General features: G+C 32.9%; 1 protein-coding gene across 3 annotated transcripts in view; it reads right to left on the reverse strand.

Moving 5' to 3' along the window:
- The window catches only part of COP1 (COP1 E3 ubiquitin ligase), a 243,896-nt gene that overhangs the window by 80,432 nt on the left and 146,207 nt on the right, over nucleotides 1–17,257 (reverse strand). For all 3 annotated transcript variants that reach the window (XM_069478385.1, XM_069478384.1, XM_069478383.1), the window contains one exon: nucleotides 13,784–13,900. In XM_069478385.1, the coding sequence (XP_069334486.1) occupies nucleotides 13,784–13,900 (117 nt within the window). The remainder of the gene's footprint in view (nucleotides 1–13,783; nucleotides 13,901–17,257) is intronic.

Raw genomic sequence — 17,257 nt, forward strand, 5'->3', positions numbered from 1 at the left:
TAGAAACTCAGGTAGTAAATGGTATTTTTCTGTCAGGCCATTAGTATGAAAGGATGAATCAATCTAATCAGTGCTTTGGCTGGATTTTGGTTTTGGTTGTTAAGCTTACTATCAGTGCACTGCAGCATTAACATCTGGCAAACAAAGAACTGCTGTTACCTTGAGATTAGTGTGGTTCTGGAGTATCAGGAAATTTTTCTCAGTGTTCCTTATCTATCCTTAGTTTTTAGCAATCTCTGAATGAGCTTAAAAGAAGGGGTTCTTTCTTCATGCTCCAGTCCCTCCTCCAGCAATAAATTGCTCTTGCTTTGCTCTGCTCTGCTTGCTTTCTTTCTTTCTTTTTTTTTTTGGTGTGATTCTGCTTGGGGCAGCGTTCTCAGTTCTTCTGGTCCATATTCTTAGAAAAGACACATATGCCTGAGCTTTGGGTACATGGGTTTTTAATGTTTCAGTCTCTCATCACCTTGGCAGCTAAGCTCTCACAGAATCTGACTGAGGCAGGTCTTAGGCAGGAGAGTTTCATGTCACTCTATCAGTGGTAGCAGATCTTTCCTTTGCATTTTTTGCAGGATTCTAAGCCCAAGAGGTTTTCCTGCTCCTTTTGCTATGGCTTAAAGCTTCTGCTCCACATGAGGGAAAGGTCCAGAGAAATGGATGATGTATTCTGCAGGTCCTCTAGCAGAAACTGATCACTTCATGAACTCTTATAGGCCACTGACAGGGGCTACTGGGTCAGCCCACTCTTTCTCTTGAGCAGTCAGTGGTGGGCCACAGAGAAAAGCTTGTAAGTATATACTTCCCTTGTGTTTTGGGCTTCTAGTTATTCTATGCTGATATGCTAATCTACATTAGGCCTTTAGAAATGCATTAAAATTTCAGCTCATTTCTTCTTACCAGCTTCTATGGTGGCTAATTCTTCCTCTTGTGATCTGCAAATGGTGAAATAGTTCATGTGTATCATCTCTCCTTGAAGGGATTTATCATTCTTTGGAATTCAGTTCCCATAATTACCTTGTGACCTTGGCTCTCTGACGGGGTCAAGAAAAGTTGTAATTCTGCAGTTTATATAGATAGCCTTTTGTGTTTTTAAGATGAGACTGACATTTTCTTACGGCTTTCTATATACTAACAAGAAGAAAAACTCTAAAAGTGAGTATGTTTTGACAAATCTTATCTCATCTATGCGGCCCACTTCTAAAATTTTGCATGTTTGTAAAAAAATTACATTGATTCTGCCTGGTGCATTGTTCCTTCTCATTCATATCAGCCTACAATAGGGAATAGTAGCTCATTCTTTCCTTGTTTACTCTGCAGTAGCATCTTTTAAGTACCCTGGTTAGAAAATTTTAATCTATGTCATCAAGCTTGGTCTCACAATCAGGTGGCTCTCTCTATCACATCAGTAATGCTAAAAATTCACTTAGAAATAAAGTCTGATAAAATGACTAGGAAGAGGGGGGCATGGGCAATATGCATAACCTAAACTGTTGTACCCCCCTAATAAGCTGAAATTTAAAAAAAATTGACAAAAAAAATTACCAAGAAGAAGAATAAATAGAAGAAGGTAGTCAATTCTAAGGTGATGGAAGGGAAATAATAGCAGCAAAATCTCAGATATCTTTTATTTGATTAGTACATATGAAAAAGGCAGTTACTCAATTTTTCTGGCATCACAGAACTGTACAGGGAGAGTTAATGAAAATTGAGCAGTAAAGTGGTGGTAAGTAAAAGAAGTCAGAAAATGTGTGTGTACAACTGTGGGGAGAGACCCAAGCATGGGGCTGAGAGCCACTGAAGAGTGTAGAGTGGCAAGTACAGAACTAGAGAAAGACAGAGGGAGGAAAGAAGAACAAGGGGGGAAGAAAGTAAAGACTGACAGCAGAAGGGAAAAAGGGGGGTAGGAGACAGGGAAAAAGGGAAGAGGGGAGAAATGGAAGGAGAATGAAAAGGAAAAGAAAAGGGAGGAAGGGTGGAAGGGAAAAGATGGAGGTAGAAAAGGAAAGAACGGAGAGAAAGCAGGGAAGAAGAGAAAAAGGAAGGGAATTAAGAGAAAAGAGAGCAGGAATGAGAAAAGTTTCGGAGATTCTGAACTGCCTTCTACACCCATAAGTGGGTCTATAATAGTGGAGTGAATCCAGGTTTCATGTATGAATTTATGGGAAAAAATCCTGTATCTCACTAAATACACTTCATTTACATAATAAAATAAGTATTTTTTTTGCAATTAGAAATACTGTATTTTTTCATGTAACATTGTACCATACCCCATTTAAAGACTAATTCATCAATTTAAGCATTTAACACCTACCTGTTGACTAGTACTAGCCAGTCACTGACTCAAGCATTTATAACTAAATTTTTATATCCCCAAATTAACTAACCAGGTAGATTAGCTGACTTTTAACCTTTTTGCCTAAAAGAATACTGAAAAACTACACCTTCATAAATTTTTAAATCAACATCTAAAAATTGTCATCATATATTTAAGTAATTGAAAGAGCTGACATTCCTAACATGGTAAATATTGACATTTTAAAATATAAATTTTAAATTTAATATATTCTAAACACAATGATTTGATGTTCAATATCATCCATTTAAAAAATACATGAACAAGCTATTCTTTGATAATGAAAAACTTTATATAATCTTTTCCTTGAATTCGTATTTTGATTCCCCTTACAAAATAAAAACCATCCAAATGATTTCATGCTAGGTTTTAAAAATAAGTCTTACCATTCTTTCTTCTCTGGGAAAAAAAATACAATATACACACACACACACAAACATTAATTTCCTTTCCTGTGACTAAAACATTCAAGAAATTTTTTCATTTGTTACCATTAAAATTATTAGAACACAATTGATCAAAAATACCACAGATATTAATTCTTAAATTAAAAAAGTAACATTTTACTGGAAATGTATCTTAATAAGATGGCTGTGGTATGCTTTTATTCCTCACCCCTTGTCTCCATTTTGTTCTCGTATCAGAAATCCATTCGAATAATTCAGCATTTTGCATTTCTACTGTTCATTTTGATATTTATATAATCATAGCAACAGAAAGTGTTCTCATTGTAATGTCACTCAATTTTTTAAATCCCAAGTCTATGCCAAAAATCTCACAGTAATCAAGTATCAAAAATAATTTTTAATGATCATCTGACAAATCTATTAGATTATCCTTCAATTTTATTCAATGCAAAAAAACAGAACCATCTACCTTACTACCTAGTAATTAATAGTCACTTACAGTCACAGTTTTTTGCAAACAAAAGTACCAAAATAGCTTTACCAATATTAAATCAAATGAAAGAACTACAATCCTTTATTGGGGCAGATGAGTTTCATAATTCTGAATTTTTCAGATTTTGGAAAGCAATATGGTTCATGTTATGCAACACTCTCAGTAACGCATCAACTTTTAATCAAACACATTAATATTTCTGCTATAAAATTTATGAATTACACTAATGAAATATATAAAGATAAATAGCTCTGCTCCCCATCTGATTATGTCATCAAATGGGCATTGACTTTTTTGGCATTCAGAGCTTTTTGGACTTTCGAATTGCAGATAATGGCCTGTGGGCTAGTATTACTTCGGCCTGTTACTAATACATGCTCTAAAAGGCTGCAAAAAACCAAAATGCTGTAATTTTAATATAACTTTGCCAACAGTATTTTGGAGGCACTATTCTGCTTTTTGCTTTTACATTATTTCATGCTTTAAGGGTATTTTTGTTAAAACCTTGACATTGCAGACTTGGCCCATCAATTTATCTATAAAAAAGGACTATATTTAATCTACCAGATTATCTTTTTCAATTCAAATAAAAGTGTTAATATGCATCCTTGTAACATCTCAATTCTGAATTCTGATTCTTTGACAGTTAAATGGGTAAACAGGATGTAAAGGGTACTGCCTGGCTGAAGTAAGGAGATCCACTTCCAATGTTTGTTGCTAATGCTCTTTGCTTTGCTTCCAGGAGACTTATTCTTAGAACAATGCATACATTTTTTTTTTTTTTTTTTGCAGTACTCAGAAATGGGGAGAAGTCCTTTAAAGAAAAAACTATATCCACTTCCACTGTTTCACTCAACAAATATCTAAAGTGGAAAACACTATAACATGATATAAAATATACTTCTCTTAATGCCATGTTTCACTCTTAATAGAAATACCTGTAAGACAAAGAATGATAGGAAGTTACTTTCTAGCACCAACATTCAAAATTATCCCTTTGTTTGGTAACTGACATTTTTACACCCTAGAATAAAGTACCATACTAAGATTCAGGATGATGAAAGATATGCCTTTCTTTTATAAAACAGTAAAAAAGATGCTGTAAAAGATGAAGTGTAAAAAGAGAACTGGCATGATACTTTGATCTTCATCAGGCATATCAACCTATGTATATAATTTGAGGATCTAAAAACTGATTCTTTGAAATCTATCAGTGTCTACATATACCTCAAACAGTGTTTCACAAGGGTTTTCTTACTCCATTTTGAAGATCTTTGTTTTAGATTACATATGAGGTATTTAAGTATATATTTCTATATGTGAAGATTTCTGAAAAGTAGTAGAATGATTTTATGTAGATTTTTTTTTATGCTTTCAGATAAGTGGGAATCAGTGAAGAAGGTGATACAGTTGGCTACAAGTGTATTACTACTCTGTATGTAATGATTTCTTTATGAACAGAAAATGACCAGTTGGAGTCTTAACAATCAGGTACAGTGATAGCCTTTATTCATTCACTATCATAAAATTTCATAGAAAGTGTATTAGCCATTGCCGTGTTTAACAAACTGTTTCAAAATTTGGTGGCTTTGAACATTTATTTACTCTCACTGATCTGAGGGACAGTTTATGGTTGGCTGCTTTCAGCAGAGTTTGCTTATGTGTCTGGAGGTTGACTGATTAGGCTAGGGAAGTAGACTCTGCTTCACATGTCTTTCTTCCTTCTCCTGGAACCAGCAGGTCCTCATCATGGTGATGGTAGAAGGGCAAGAGAAAACAGGACCAACTATTAACATGTACGCAACTTCAAACTTCTGGCCAATGTCACACCTAACATTACTTGGGTCAAAGCAAGTTATATGGACAAGCTCAGAGTCAAAGGGTAGGGAAGTGTCCCATAGTGGGAAAGCAATGCTTTATGGCAAAGCACACAGATAAAGGGAGGGGTGAATAATTGAGATAATTAATGTAATTTACTATAAATATTAAACATGAATCTTTCAATATCTTAAAATAGCTTAATACTGAATAATAAAGAACAAGTAAAATTATACTAGAGTTTAAAAGGTAATTTATATGGCTTAACATTATTTCAGGACCACTAAGAGACAGAAGTGACTTGTAAAATATTAATAGGTATAGGCCCTGTATTTGTACATCAGAAAGTCAAAAGAAGATGAGATAATCACTAAATGGAAAGAAAGCTGGCTTAGATAGGTTTTCAAGTTCTTGGCAATCTATATATTCTATTTTAAATTAGCATCCCTGAGAGGAAAAATAGCCACATTTGATTTAATTCAATTAAGTCCTTTAAAGTTATGTTTTCATCATGTCTCTAATGAATATATGTAACTCAGATACTAGTGGCTAAATGTTACGTTTTTCTATGGCAGCCCCTTATAATATAACATAACCTCTTCTCAATATCCTTATTCCTATTCTCACTAAAGAAATAATCTATAGTTATAGGATTCATTACTCTGTATTTAGGAAAATATATATATAATATATATATGTAAATAAATCTAACCTTGCAACCAGAATATAAAAACACTAAAGGCTTAGATAAAAAATGATTTCAATTGTCTAACATAGGTTTTTCAAAAATATTTAAAGAATTCCATAAGACAGATTGACATTAATATATATATAGCAGTAAGCCACACTTGGAGCACAATTTTTAAAACCTCAATGAGAAAAAACACATTTTCCAGAACGCTTTCAGTAAAACACATACTGGGATGTAAAAATCTTTTTCTCCTACTGAATGAATATTTGAATAAACAGTGATGGTTTTACTTTATTCTGGATTTTGGCTCATGCTAATATTTCCCTTACACATTTTTCATGCTAGTTGTAGTTCAAGTTGGGTGTTCAGTGCTTGCAAAAAAGAACACAAATGATACAACTGACACTGAAGCCTGATATGACCTACTGGGAATGGAAACAACAGAAATAAATAGTTCTAATAAGGCCTCAATCTTTCATAAAGAAAAACTTAACAGGGATTCCCTAGTCTGTTCACTCAAACCATCTTCACTTATAAACACCAAAATATAAGTCACCTTTTAGAGGTTTCTAGGCTATCATAAAAGTCACCAAGAAAAAAATTATTTAATGATTTTTTGTAGATATCTATATGCTAACATTTTAGCATTTGCTTAAATTATTTTACATTTAAAAATATCTTTTTAAACAATTGACTTGGAAAAATAGCTTGCATACAGAAGAGTATCATAAATAGTATGTGACTAGTTTCAACCTCTTTGTAATTACCACCCTGGTTACAAATATGATAATTTATACCTTAAGAGTCATCAGTATATCACATTTTCTTTTCTCCACCTGACAGGTAAGCGCTAACCTTGAAGTTATAATGTTTATTCCTTTTGTCGTCTATCAATGTATATATTCCTAAATAATATACTGTTTGTATTAAATGTTCATAAATGGAATCACATTGTATGTTCTTATGGGACTTTCTTTTACTCAACATTTATACTTGTTACTCATACATGCTGATTCATGGATTTGCAGTTCATTTTCACAGCTGAATATATTCCACAGTATGAATGTCTTATCAGTAAATATGTGTACTGTTTTTAGTTTTTTACTATATATATGCTACCGTATACATTAAGTAAGTATGTATTTCTCTAGGGTGGGGCTTCTCAAACTTTAAGGTGCATTAAGAATCACCTGAGGAACCTGTTAAAACACAAGTTCCTAGGATCCACCTCCAGAATACTGATTCAGAAGGTCTTGGGTAGGGTTTTAGAATTTGCGTTTCTTACAAGCTCCCAGGTGATTCTAATAGTATTGATGTGCAGACTACAATTTGAATAGCAAGGCTGTAGGGCACACTACTTAATTATTTTTTATTTAAAGGACATCGCCATGCAATCTGGATACTAACACTTTGTCATTTGTGTGCTCTCAATATCTTTTCTCAATTAGTGACTTTTTAGAAAATTATTTCTTTCAGGTTTTACTTGATGAACAGAAGTTTTTAACTTTATTGTAGCCAAACTTATCCTGCTTTTCATTTTTAGTTTATACTTTTTATATCTTAAAGCCTTCACTACCACAAGATCATAAAGATACTGTCCTATATTATCTTCTAAATGACAATTCTGCTGTTCACCCATTTAGGTCATTTAATCACATGGAACTGATTTTGCATACTGTGTGAGAAAGAGGTCGAATTTCATTTTCCCATACAGATATCAATTGTCTAAGCATGAAAATGCCATATTTTCCCAACTCTATGCAATCATCATTGCAAGGTATCAAATACCTATATATTTATAAATTTTTTTCTGATTCTGTTCCACTTGACTATCTACAACTGTGCCAAAATAAAATTTTCTATATTCTTGTATTAAATGTGTCTCTCATATAGTATTGTAGTTTGAACATTTTAACTTCTCTGTTAATCCTTCCTTTTATCTGCAGCCGTTAAGCTATTTCCATTTACTATAATTAGATATATTTCATTTCTACCTACCATCTTATTTTCTGCTTTTCAACTGCCCCAATTTTTTATGCTTCCTCCACCCCATTCCTTTCTTTTGAATTAACAAAATATTCTACTTCCTTTTTCCCCCAATAATAGTTTGGATTTTGTAATTTGGTTCTAGTATTTCAGTGGTTTCCCTAAAATATACATCATATATTTCATATTTCCAAATTGTTCATAGTGATTACTTGATATTAGTTTTGAAAAACCTATGATGGTCATGACATCTATTATGTTAGTAACAGTTGAATAACAGACGCTGCATTTTAAAATATATCTGCATTTAAGGTAAACATAAAATTTCTTGTGAAGCTCATTTTTTAAAATATCTGGCTAGAGGGTTACTTATAGCCTACAAGGCAAGACACACACAAACAGGTGGATGACTTACTAGGTACTTCAAAGTTGTTTCTAGAATATAGGAGTCTCAAAAGTAGATTTTATTTATGATAAAGTAATAATATGCTTCTTGAATATCAGGTTTATGCATGTGAGTTCACTCAAAATTACTTGGAAACTTGAGAAGAAAATATCTTTTTGATGATCTTTTTTTCTCCTATCATCTATGTAGTGTACACAACTGATATATCACATATTCCTGAATACTGAATTAATCAAGATTACAAAAAATATTCAGACATTTAATTTATTTAAAGGGCAAAAGAAAAGCTATCATCCCCACTGGCAAATGCTGTATAAGATAAAAGACAAGGCAGATTTAAGACCCTAACAAACCTAATATCCTACCCACTAGTTAAATAAGATGGGAAAATATAATAAAATACACTCCACAAACTTACATATCTATTGTTCTTAACTTTCTCCATGTTAACTCCATAAAATGAATTAAATTAGGTTTCACAGTTCCTTAAACTAAAGACCAGGTTATTGAGTTAGAAGGACTTAATTATTTTTTGGTGACTGTGATGTTAGGGGGAAGGGGGAGGAAGAGAGTAGTCTAAATCAACTTCAGAGACTCACAAATATTCTAAAATTCTATGTGTTTTATATAGCACAGATATTCACCTTTTAGAATCCACCCCAATTTTTTTAAAAAAGGAAGAAAATATTGTTCTAAATAAAGAAAAGTACTTATTGGCTTCCTTCTCAAGAAATGCCATCTATCTATTTATCAATAAATCATGAAAAAATACCCGTAAAACTATTAACAGCAGTAGCTCTAGAAAAGTAGTTCAATAAGGTTGATCAAGGAAAATTTGGGATTTATTTGTATCATATTAAATTGAAAAATGAGGATATAATCTTATACTATTGGTATAATTAAATATAAGCAATTTTTAAATGAGTACATAATTTTTAAAAATGGCAGATGAATATATAAAATAGAGTCAGACAGCTTCAGAAAAATCAAGAAATCTTTATGGAAGAAGCTTTACCAAATTTCTCTTGGGTGAAAATTTCCAAATAGTGAACAACGTAAGTATAAGAAATATTGGAGCAGAACATAGAGAGCCTAGAATAGAAAGCAAAACAAAAATCTATATTTTTTAAGCAATAGAGAATCCCACTGAAAGTTCTAGGGTATGGAAGGCAATATTGATATTTAAAATAAATTAATCAAGAAAAACAACCCAAGAAAGTTTTTTTCCCCCCCCCAAGACTGAGTTATCATACTCCAAGTCACAAAAACTACAAAGTACGTAAATTGGGAAAACAAATGGTGTGTGTTTATGTATGTAAACTATTTAGTTTACTGAGCGTAACAAAGAAACTGAAAATGTTACTGATAACACAGTTAAATAAAACATTTCAGGCCGGCCAGGTGGCTCACACCTGTAATCCTAGCACTCTGGGAGGCCAAGGTGGGCGGATTGTTTGAGCTCAGGAGTTCAAGACCAGCCTGAGCAAGAGAGAGACCCTATCTCTACTAAAAATAGAAAGAAATTATATGGACAGCTAAAAATATATATAGAAAAAATTAGCCGGGCATGGTGGTACATGCCTGTAGTCCCAGCTACTTGGGAGGCTGGGGCAAGAGGATTGCTTGAGCCCAGGAGTTTGAGGTTGCTGTGAGCTAGGCTGACACCACGACACTCTAGCCCGGGTAAAAGAGTGAGACTCTGTCTCAAAAAAAAAAAAAAAAAAAAGAAATATTTCAGAATTCCTCTGTTTATTCTAGGAACAGTATTCCTTTCCAGTGAATATGTTTTTAGCATAAATGCCACCAATGAATTAGAATAACACAAATTTTTACCTTTGATTTATACTACTAATTTCCAGAAAAAACTATACTTTAAAAGGAACATCTTAAGAGTACCCATATTTTCTATTATGACAATTATAGTTCATAAAATTACAAGATGCTTCAACTTAGCTTGTAAACAAAACCTAATATTCTATTATAACCACAAATTGTTAGGAGTTTTATTCACTTTTAGTCTTAAAATGCTCTCCCAAACTGGCTTTAGAGAAGATAAATCACAGAAAAATGTTTGTTTTTTTTTTTCCAACTTTTTCTCTTCAATATAAAAACTTCAGGTAGTACTCAAATAATTGACAATTAATAAACATTTTTACCCTTATCCTAAAAATACTCTATTCTGGTAAAAGCATGTGTTACATAATCTCAAGGCTTAAGACCAAATTTTATATGGTTTAAAATAAAATTTAAAGGCTTTTTCTCAATATTAATCACAAAATGGTACTGTAAAAATTCTAGTGTATTATTTTCATGGGGACCACGATATAAGATTTGATATTTTAATAGAAATACTTGTGAATTTTTACCCCACCTCAAGAAAGTTTTCATGCTATAAGTTCCAATTAAAAAAATAAATAAATAACTAGACATCTGTAGGTGTGGTAAAAGGTGAAAGAGGAAAATAATGAAATAAAAGTACAAAGAGAAATGAATCCATTGCACCAAACACAAATATAGAATCTAAGTGAACACAGGCAGGGAAGCTTACAATTAGCATGATGCATCATATCCCAAGTAGGCTCCACAGTGCTCTTGCAATAGGAAGTCAAACTGTAACTGGTGGGTAGCTCACATACTAATTTTCTACCTCTCATAACTCCAAAAGCAATGTTTAAGAAAAGTATAGCCATTCCTAATATGAAATTCATCATCACATCACAAATGATTGTTAATAAGCAACAATATGAATATGATTCTGTATTGCTCTCACTGGTAAAATAAACACCACAGCTGGAGAGTGATATTTTATCATTTAAAGAGAAACATTTTAGATGACAGTCTACATTCTAAAAAATGTTTCAATTCTAAATGAAGAAGATTCAACATCAGTTATTGTTTTCTAGTAGTAAAGGTTCTTCCTGTGATTAAATGCATATCTCAGTGAAAGGTACAATTAAAGGCAGTGAATGATGTAAGGACTACTGGCCTCATTTATGTCTTGCTCTGATACTATCCTCTACTTCAGACCAAGGAAAGTTAAGTTCTAAAATCATACCTAACCTTGTTGAGTTAAAAACGGCCAGTGTCACTCAGCATCCACTCCCACCAATCATCTTAACAGAGTTTACAGCCTATGTAAGATGGAAAATTAAACTATATTGCCCAGACCCCCTTGCAGGTATAGTTTCTAGACATGCATAGATTCCACCAATCACATGCACTTATGTAAGATTTGAAAGGTGAACATTCTGTGGTCATTCTCCTTCTGCTTTTGATGTTTCTGTTGCAAGCATCATTGTAAAGATGTGGGGTTTTTCTACTGTTGTGCTCCAGTGTCCTGTCTCTAGCTGTGTGGGAGTTGCAGTGATCCTGATCCCTTGATTATAGTAATGGATCAATTTCTCTTGGCCTCTCTCTATTCTATGGTGAGCTAAGAGTTATTCCAGGAGGCCAAGCCTACAGAATGATTCTCTAGCCCTTCCAACAGCAGCCTTTCCACACACACTGACACCTTGAAGAAACACAAATGTTTAACCAGACCAACCAAAAAGAAACAGAGAAGACATAATTGCAGGGGAATGAAACAAGGGACATTACTACTGACACTACGGAAATTAAAGGAATTATAAAGGAATGTTATGAATAACTTTATGCCAATAAATTTGAAAACTTAGATGAAATTGGTAAATTCCTAGAAAGACAATAGCTACTAAAGCTTACTTCAAGAAGAAACAGAAAATATGAATACACCTGGAAGAAATTGAATTAGGAATTTAACATTGTATTTGATCTTCTAGCTACTACAATAAAGCAAAAAGGCATTCCCAAATTGTTTTAATTGCAGATAATATGATTCTACAAGTAGAAAATCCCAAGAAATACACAATAAAATTACAAGAGCAAATAAAGAGTAACAGTATTAGGGATACAAGATCAATATATAAAATCAATTGTATTTCTGTCCACTAGCAACAATTCAAAAACAAATTTAAAAAGCAATCCCATTCATAATAGAACTAAAAGTAATAAAACACTTAAGAAAATAAATTTAACAAAAGAATTTCAAGACTTGTACACTAAAAATTACAAACATTGATGTTAAAAATGGTAAAGATGGTTAAAAAGAGAGAATGGAGAAATTTATCATATGAATATATACATAAAAATACCATCATTGAAATGGAGTAGCTCATCAAAAGAATTCTACATTATGCCAAAGCAAGGTTTATTCAAAAAAGACAAATATAATTCAAAAAATGTATAAGGATAATTTATTATGCCAACAAATTAAACCATATGACTAATGTATACATTAAAACTCAACAGACTAAGAGTACATATTTTAAGTGAATGCATGATAAAATATTAATAATAAAAATAACAATTATTGAGTATCATATAATAAGGTTTACACACAGCATCTTTCTTTCATAATCCTCATAAGAGAACCAAGGGGCTCTATCTGTATTTTAAAGATAAAGAACTTTGGGAGGGGGTTAAAACACTTGCCCAGGGTCATATTTCTAATTGATGACAAAATAAGGACTTAAATAAAGGAGTAGTAGGTTCAAGTGGAAACAAATAACACTTCGTCATTTAAAAAAATACCCAATATGTTAAAAGAGAATTCTATCCACATTTACCTGTTAGTCCACGCCCTCCTGAAATTAAACTATGAAATTATGTCAATATCTCAGTGACATAGTGAATTGAAAAAAAGGAAAAGGTGTAGTTACAAGTTAAAGTTAAGGTTTAAATTATGTGTTTCTTTTTTTTAAAAGTTGCTATTGTTCTCATGATATGGTGCTAGCTTATAATTTTTTTTTGTAAAAACCTGATAATATTAATTTTAAAAAATCAAGGAGATTTCACCATGTAGAAGTTAAATTACAGCTTTTAGTAAATATTCAATGGGGGAAACAGATATAGAAGATAAAGGAATTAAAAGTAGGGTGACCATAAGATTTATCTTCCAACTTATAACACTTTTGTGAATGAAAGAGAACACTAATAGTTACCATGATGGTATAAGAGGTATAAACTAGGACTGCCCCCACACAAACCCAGACATATGGTCACTCTAGTTGAGAAAAATACTTTAGCAAATAATTCTTTACTATGATAATAATAGCTAACTTTTTCGGAATATTTACTATGTTAGCATGCCCTCCATGATGTAAGACTTTGTCTTATTCATTGTCTCTGGATGAGTGCTTTGTGCATAGTGGGCAATCAATATATAATTGTTGAAGGAAATAATAGGTATCCTTTAAAAAATAAAAAAGGTTTCCTGTGTCTATACAATATAGCTTAATAATAGCCTAACTGTTTAAACATCATTATGATAGTAAGTTTGTGAATAATAAGCATTAATTCACCCATGCAGACACTTAAAACAAGAATCAACAAAAAATGTATCTCTATGTACTAAAGACAGATGACAGATTAGCGCAATTAAAGCACAATACTAAATAGGTAAAGTTGGCATATTGCATATTTCTAATTTAGAGTCTAATAATAAAAACAAAACTTAAACGTACAAAGATAGTTTTTCCTTTTAAAATGCTCTTCTGTCCTAGCCATGATAATTCAATCAACATCAGAGAAAGACAAATGTGCTTTCATTTCTTACCTGCACAGCCGAAAGCTAAATGGTATCTGGAAGAGGGGCTGAATTTAACACAGCACACATTAGCCTTTGCCTCAATGCTTGCCACTGAGTTGTCTAGGTTGGTGGACCACAGCTTCACTAAGGGCAAAGGACAATAAAAACAAAAGGAGAAATAAATAATACATTAGCACATGCCTCTGCAACTTGGTAGTTTGCTTATTGCTTCAGATAGCTTTTTGTGCCAATTTAAAACATACTGGTTTATGCCAGGTGCAGTGGCTTGTGCTTGTAACTCAGGACAACATCCAGATAGGGCCCGGGTATTGGTGTTTTATAAAAAGCTCTCCAGGTGATTCTAACATGTATTTGGGATTAAAAACCAACATTGAGGATAGAAGCACAGTAAAATCTTCAATCATTTTAGGAATACTAACACAGTGACCTGTAAATGGGAGGGATTAAAGTAAAACTGGTTCCAAAAAAATACCACTTCTATGAAATAGGATTTCATAAGAACAGAGAAGTTATTTCAATATGTGAAATCTCGTGGCTGGGCGCGGTGGCTCACGCCTGTAATCCTAGCACTCTGGGAGGCCAAGGCGGGCGGATTGTTTGAGCTCAGGAGTTTGAGACCAGCCTGAGCAAGAGCGAGACCCCGTCTCTACTAAAAATAGAAAGAAATTATATGGACAGCTAAAAATAGATATATAAAAAATTAGCCAGGCATGGTGGCACATGCCTGTAGTCCCAGCTACTCGGGAGGGTGAGGCAGGAGGATTGCTTGAGCCCAGGAGTTTGAGGTTGCTGTGAGCTAGGCTGATGCCACGGCACTCTAGCCGGGGCTACAGAGTGAGACTCTGCCTTAAAAAAAAAAAAAAAAAAAAAAAAAAAAAAAGTGAAATCTCTCAGGGGAAATTAATCATTACCAAAAAAAGTTGCTAATTTACAATTTAATGACTATTAGCCTTACCACAGAAAAAACAGTCATTATTAAAATAAGAGTTTCAAACAGCAATATTTGATTTGTTTCATGTTGTTTTCCAATAACAATGGTATGCTATTTCAATCAATGTGCAATCCTGGGTCAATCAAGATATGCAATTCTAAGATGAGATGGCTAGCTGGAATTAAAAGTCTACATGCCAAACACAGCATCTGAAGATCAATAATCTGATTAATAATCTAAGTGGACTTCGATAGAATTGTACTCTAAGAACGTAGCAAGCTAAAGGCAATTCACAGCAAATATGTATGGAGCATTTACTATGCCCACAACCTCACTAATTATCACTAAGAACCTTTACAACAGGCATAACATATAAGTGTTTTATGGCAATTAACTGTAAGTAAGCGTAAAATGAACCAGTACTAACAGAATGATAGTTAAACTAAAAGTCAGTCAAGTCTTTTCTAATTTCACAGTAGTTTTCTCAATGGAGTAATCATTAACATTTTTAAATAAGTTATAACATTAATCACCATGATTATAATTTTCAAAATATAAGACATTAGAATTCAATATATTAATGTCTGAGCTACAAGGCTAAGGTTAAAAATATTGTAAAATATACCGAATAAATACAGCATAGAAAAGGAAGTTGCATAAAGATTACAATGAACTTTCAGAGTGATTACTAAACAGTACAAATATCATGGGTTGAATTGTGTTCCCCAAAAAAGATATGCTGAAATCCTAACCTCATGTACTTTTGAATGTCACCTTATTTGGAAATAGGGTATTTGCAGATGTAATCGAGTCAAGATGAGATCAGAGTAGATCAGGATGGGCCCTAAATCCATTGACTAGTGTCTTTATAAGGAGAGGGAGATCTAGAGAAAAAGATACAGAGGGAAGAAGGCTATGCTGGAGAGAGGCAAGACGAGTGTTGCAGCTACAATGCCAACTATGGTTCACAACTAGAAGCTAAGGAGGAGGCAAGGAACCATTCTTCTCCATAGCCTTCAGAGGGAGCATGGCCCTGCCAACAACTTAATTTTGGACTTCTGGCCTCTATGATAGAATCAATTTCTGCTGTTTTAAACCAGCCAGTTTGTGGTATACTTTGTTATGGCAGCCCTAGAAAACTAATACAACAGATATGATGAAATAATATTAAATATGAAATAATATTAAAATCTATTCATTATCCTAAGATAGCATTGTAGTATGGTAAATAGCATAACCTTTTAGAGAAAGTGTAGAAGAAATCAGTAAGTGTTGGAAAAAACAATCTAAACAAAATATAAATGAGGTGGTCCTCAAAATAAGGAGACAGTATGTAACTCAATAAGAACATGCTTGCTGTTATTTTCTTTTTAGGATAATAGTAAGAATTTCACTTAATTTCAAAAATTAAAATTTCAGCATTTATTGATAAAAACTCCCTTTTGAAAGGAAAAGTAAATTTAAAAGAAAATATCATCCTCAAGGTGAAGAGCTAAAGCAATTAAATCAAACACAATGTACTTATTTACATATGGACTCCTCTGGCTCTCAGTAAATAATCAAAAGAGTGACCATTAGAGGCAAATCATATCACAATGTAGGAGGCTAAAAATAAACAAACTCTATCTACTTTTAAATTTGTTACCACTATGTGTTTTTATAAGTTTTATTTCTTTAAGGTTAAAAAAAAAGTTTTCTTTAAGTGCCACCTAATTCTTCAGTTCAATTAAAAATATTGGCTTTTTAAAAATCCAACTAACATAAAGAATAAAGTTTATCATCCAATAATCTGCAAAATTTGGGTTAATAATTCCCAAATTCTTTTGTTCAAAATGATTTCTTCCAAAAACATAGAACACATTCCATATTTATAACAACAATGGAATCAGTCCCAATGTGCAAGATGTATATGTTTCTGAGCTACTCAGGGCCCACTGAATGTCTGTTTGTACCAAAGCATCTTAAGAAAGAATACATTATAAAAGAAAAAGGAAATAGGCACAAGAGTTTTACACAGCAAGAAAGCCCAAGTCTTTAGTGAGGATGTGCAAGCATCAGTAAGTTTCATATCTTATACTCCTAGACCCACTTCTGAACTACTGTCTAGGTCTTACAGAAAACAGAAAGCTATCCATAAAAGTGGATAGTGGTGTCTCACCAAAAACTACCATAAAATCGAGAAACAATCTGCACAGTTGTATACCTCTATAAAAAGTATAAAAGATTAAACACAAAGATATGCACTTTGATGATAATGATTACCAAACATAATTAAGTTTTTCTTTTAAACTTAGCCACAGACAGACAAAAGCCCTTGCATTACTACCTAGTTATTGTCCACAGCAAACAGCCCTAAAATTTAGCAACTTAAAACAACAAACATTTACTATCTCACACAGTTTCTGAAGTCAGAAATCTCAAAGCAGGTAAGCTAGGTGGTTTTGGTTCAGTCTTAAGAGGCTGAACTTAAGTTGTCAGCCAGGATTCTAGACTATTAGACTACCACTTCCAAGCTCACTCAACATGGATGTTGGCACAAAACTTCTGTT

The sequence above is a fragment of the Eulemur rufifrons genome, chromosome 8 (genome assembly GCF_041146395.1).
Source record: "Eulemur rufifrons isolate Redbay chromosome 8, OSU_ERuf_1, whole genome shotgun sequence".
NCBI classification, from domain to species: Eukaryota; Metazoa; Chordata; class Mammalia; order Primates; family Lemuridae; genus Eulemur; species Eulemur rufifrons.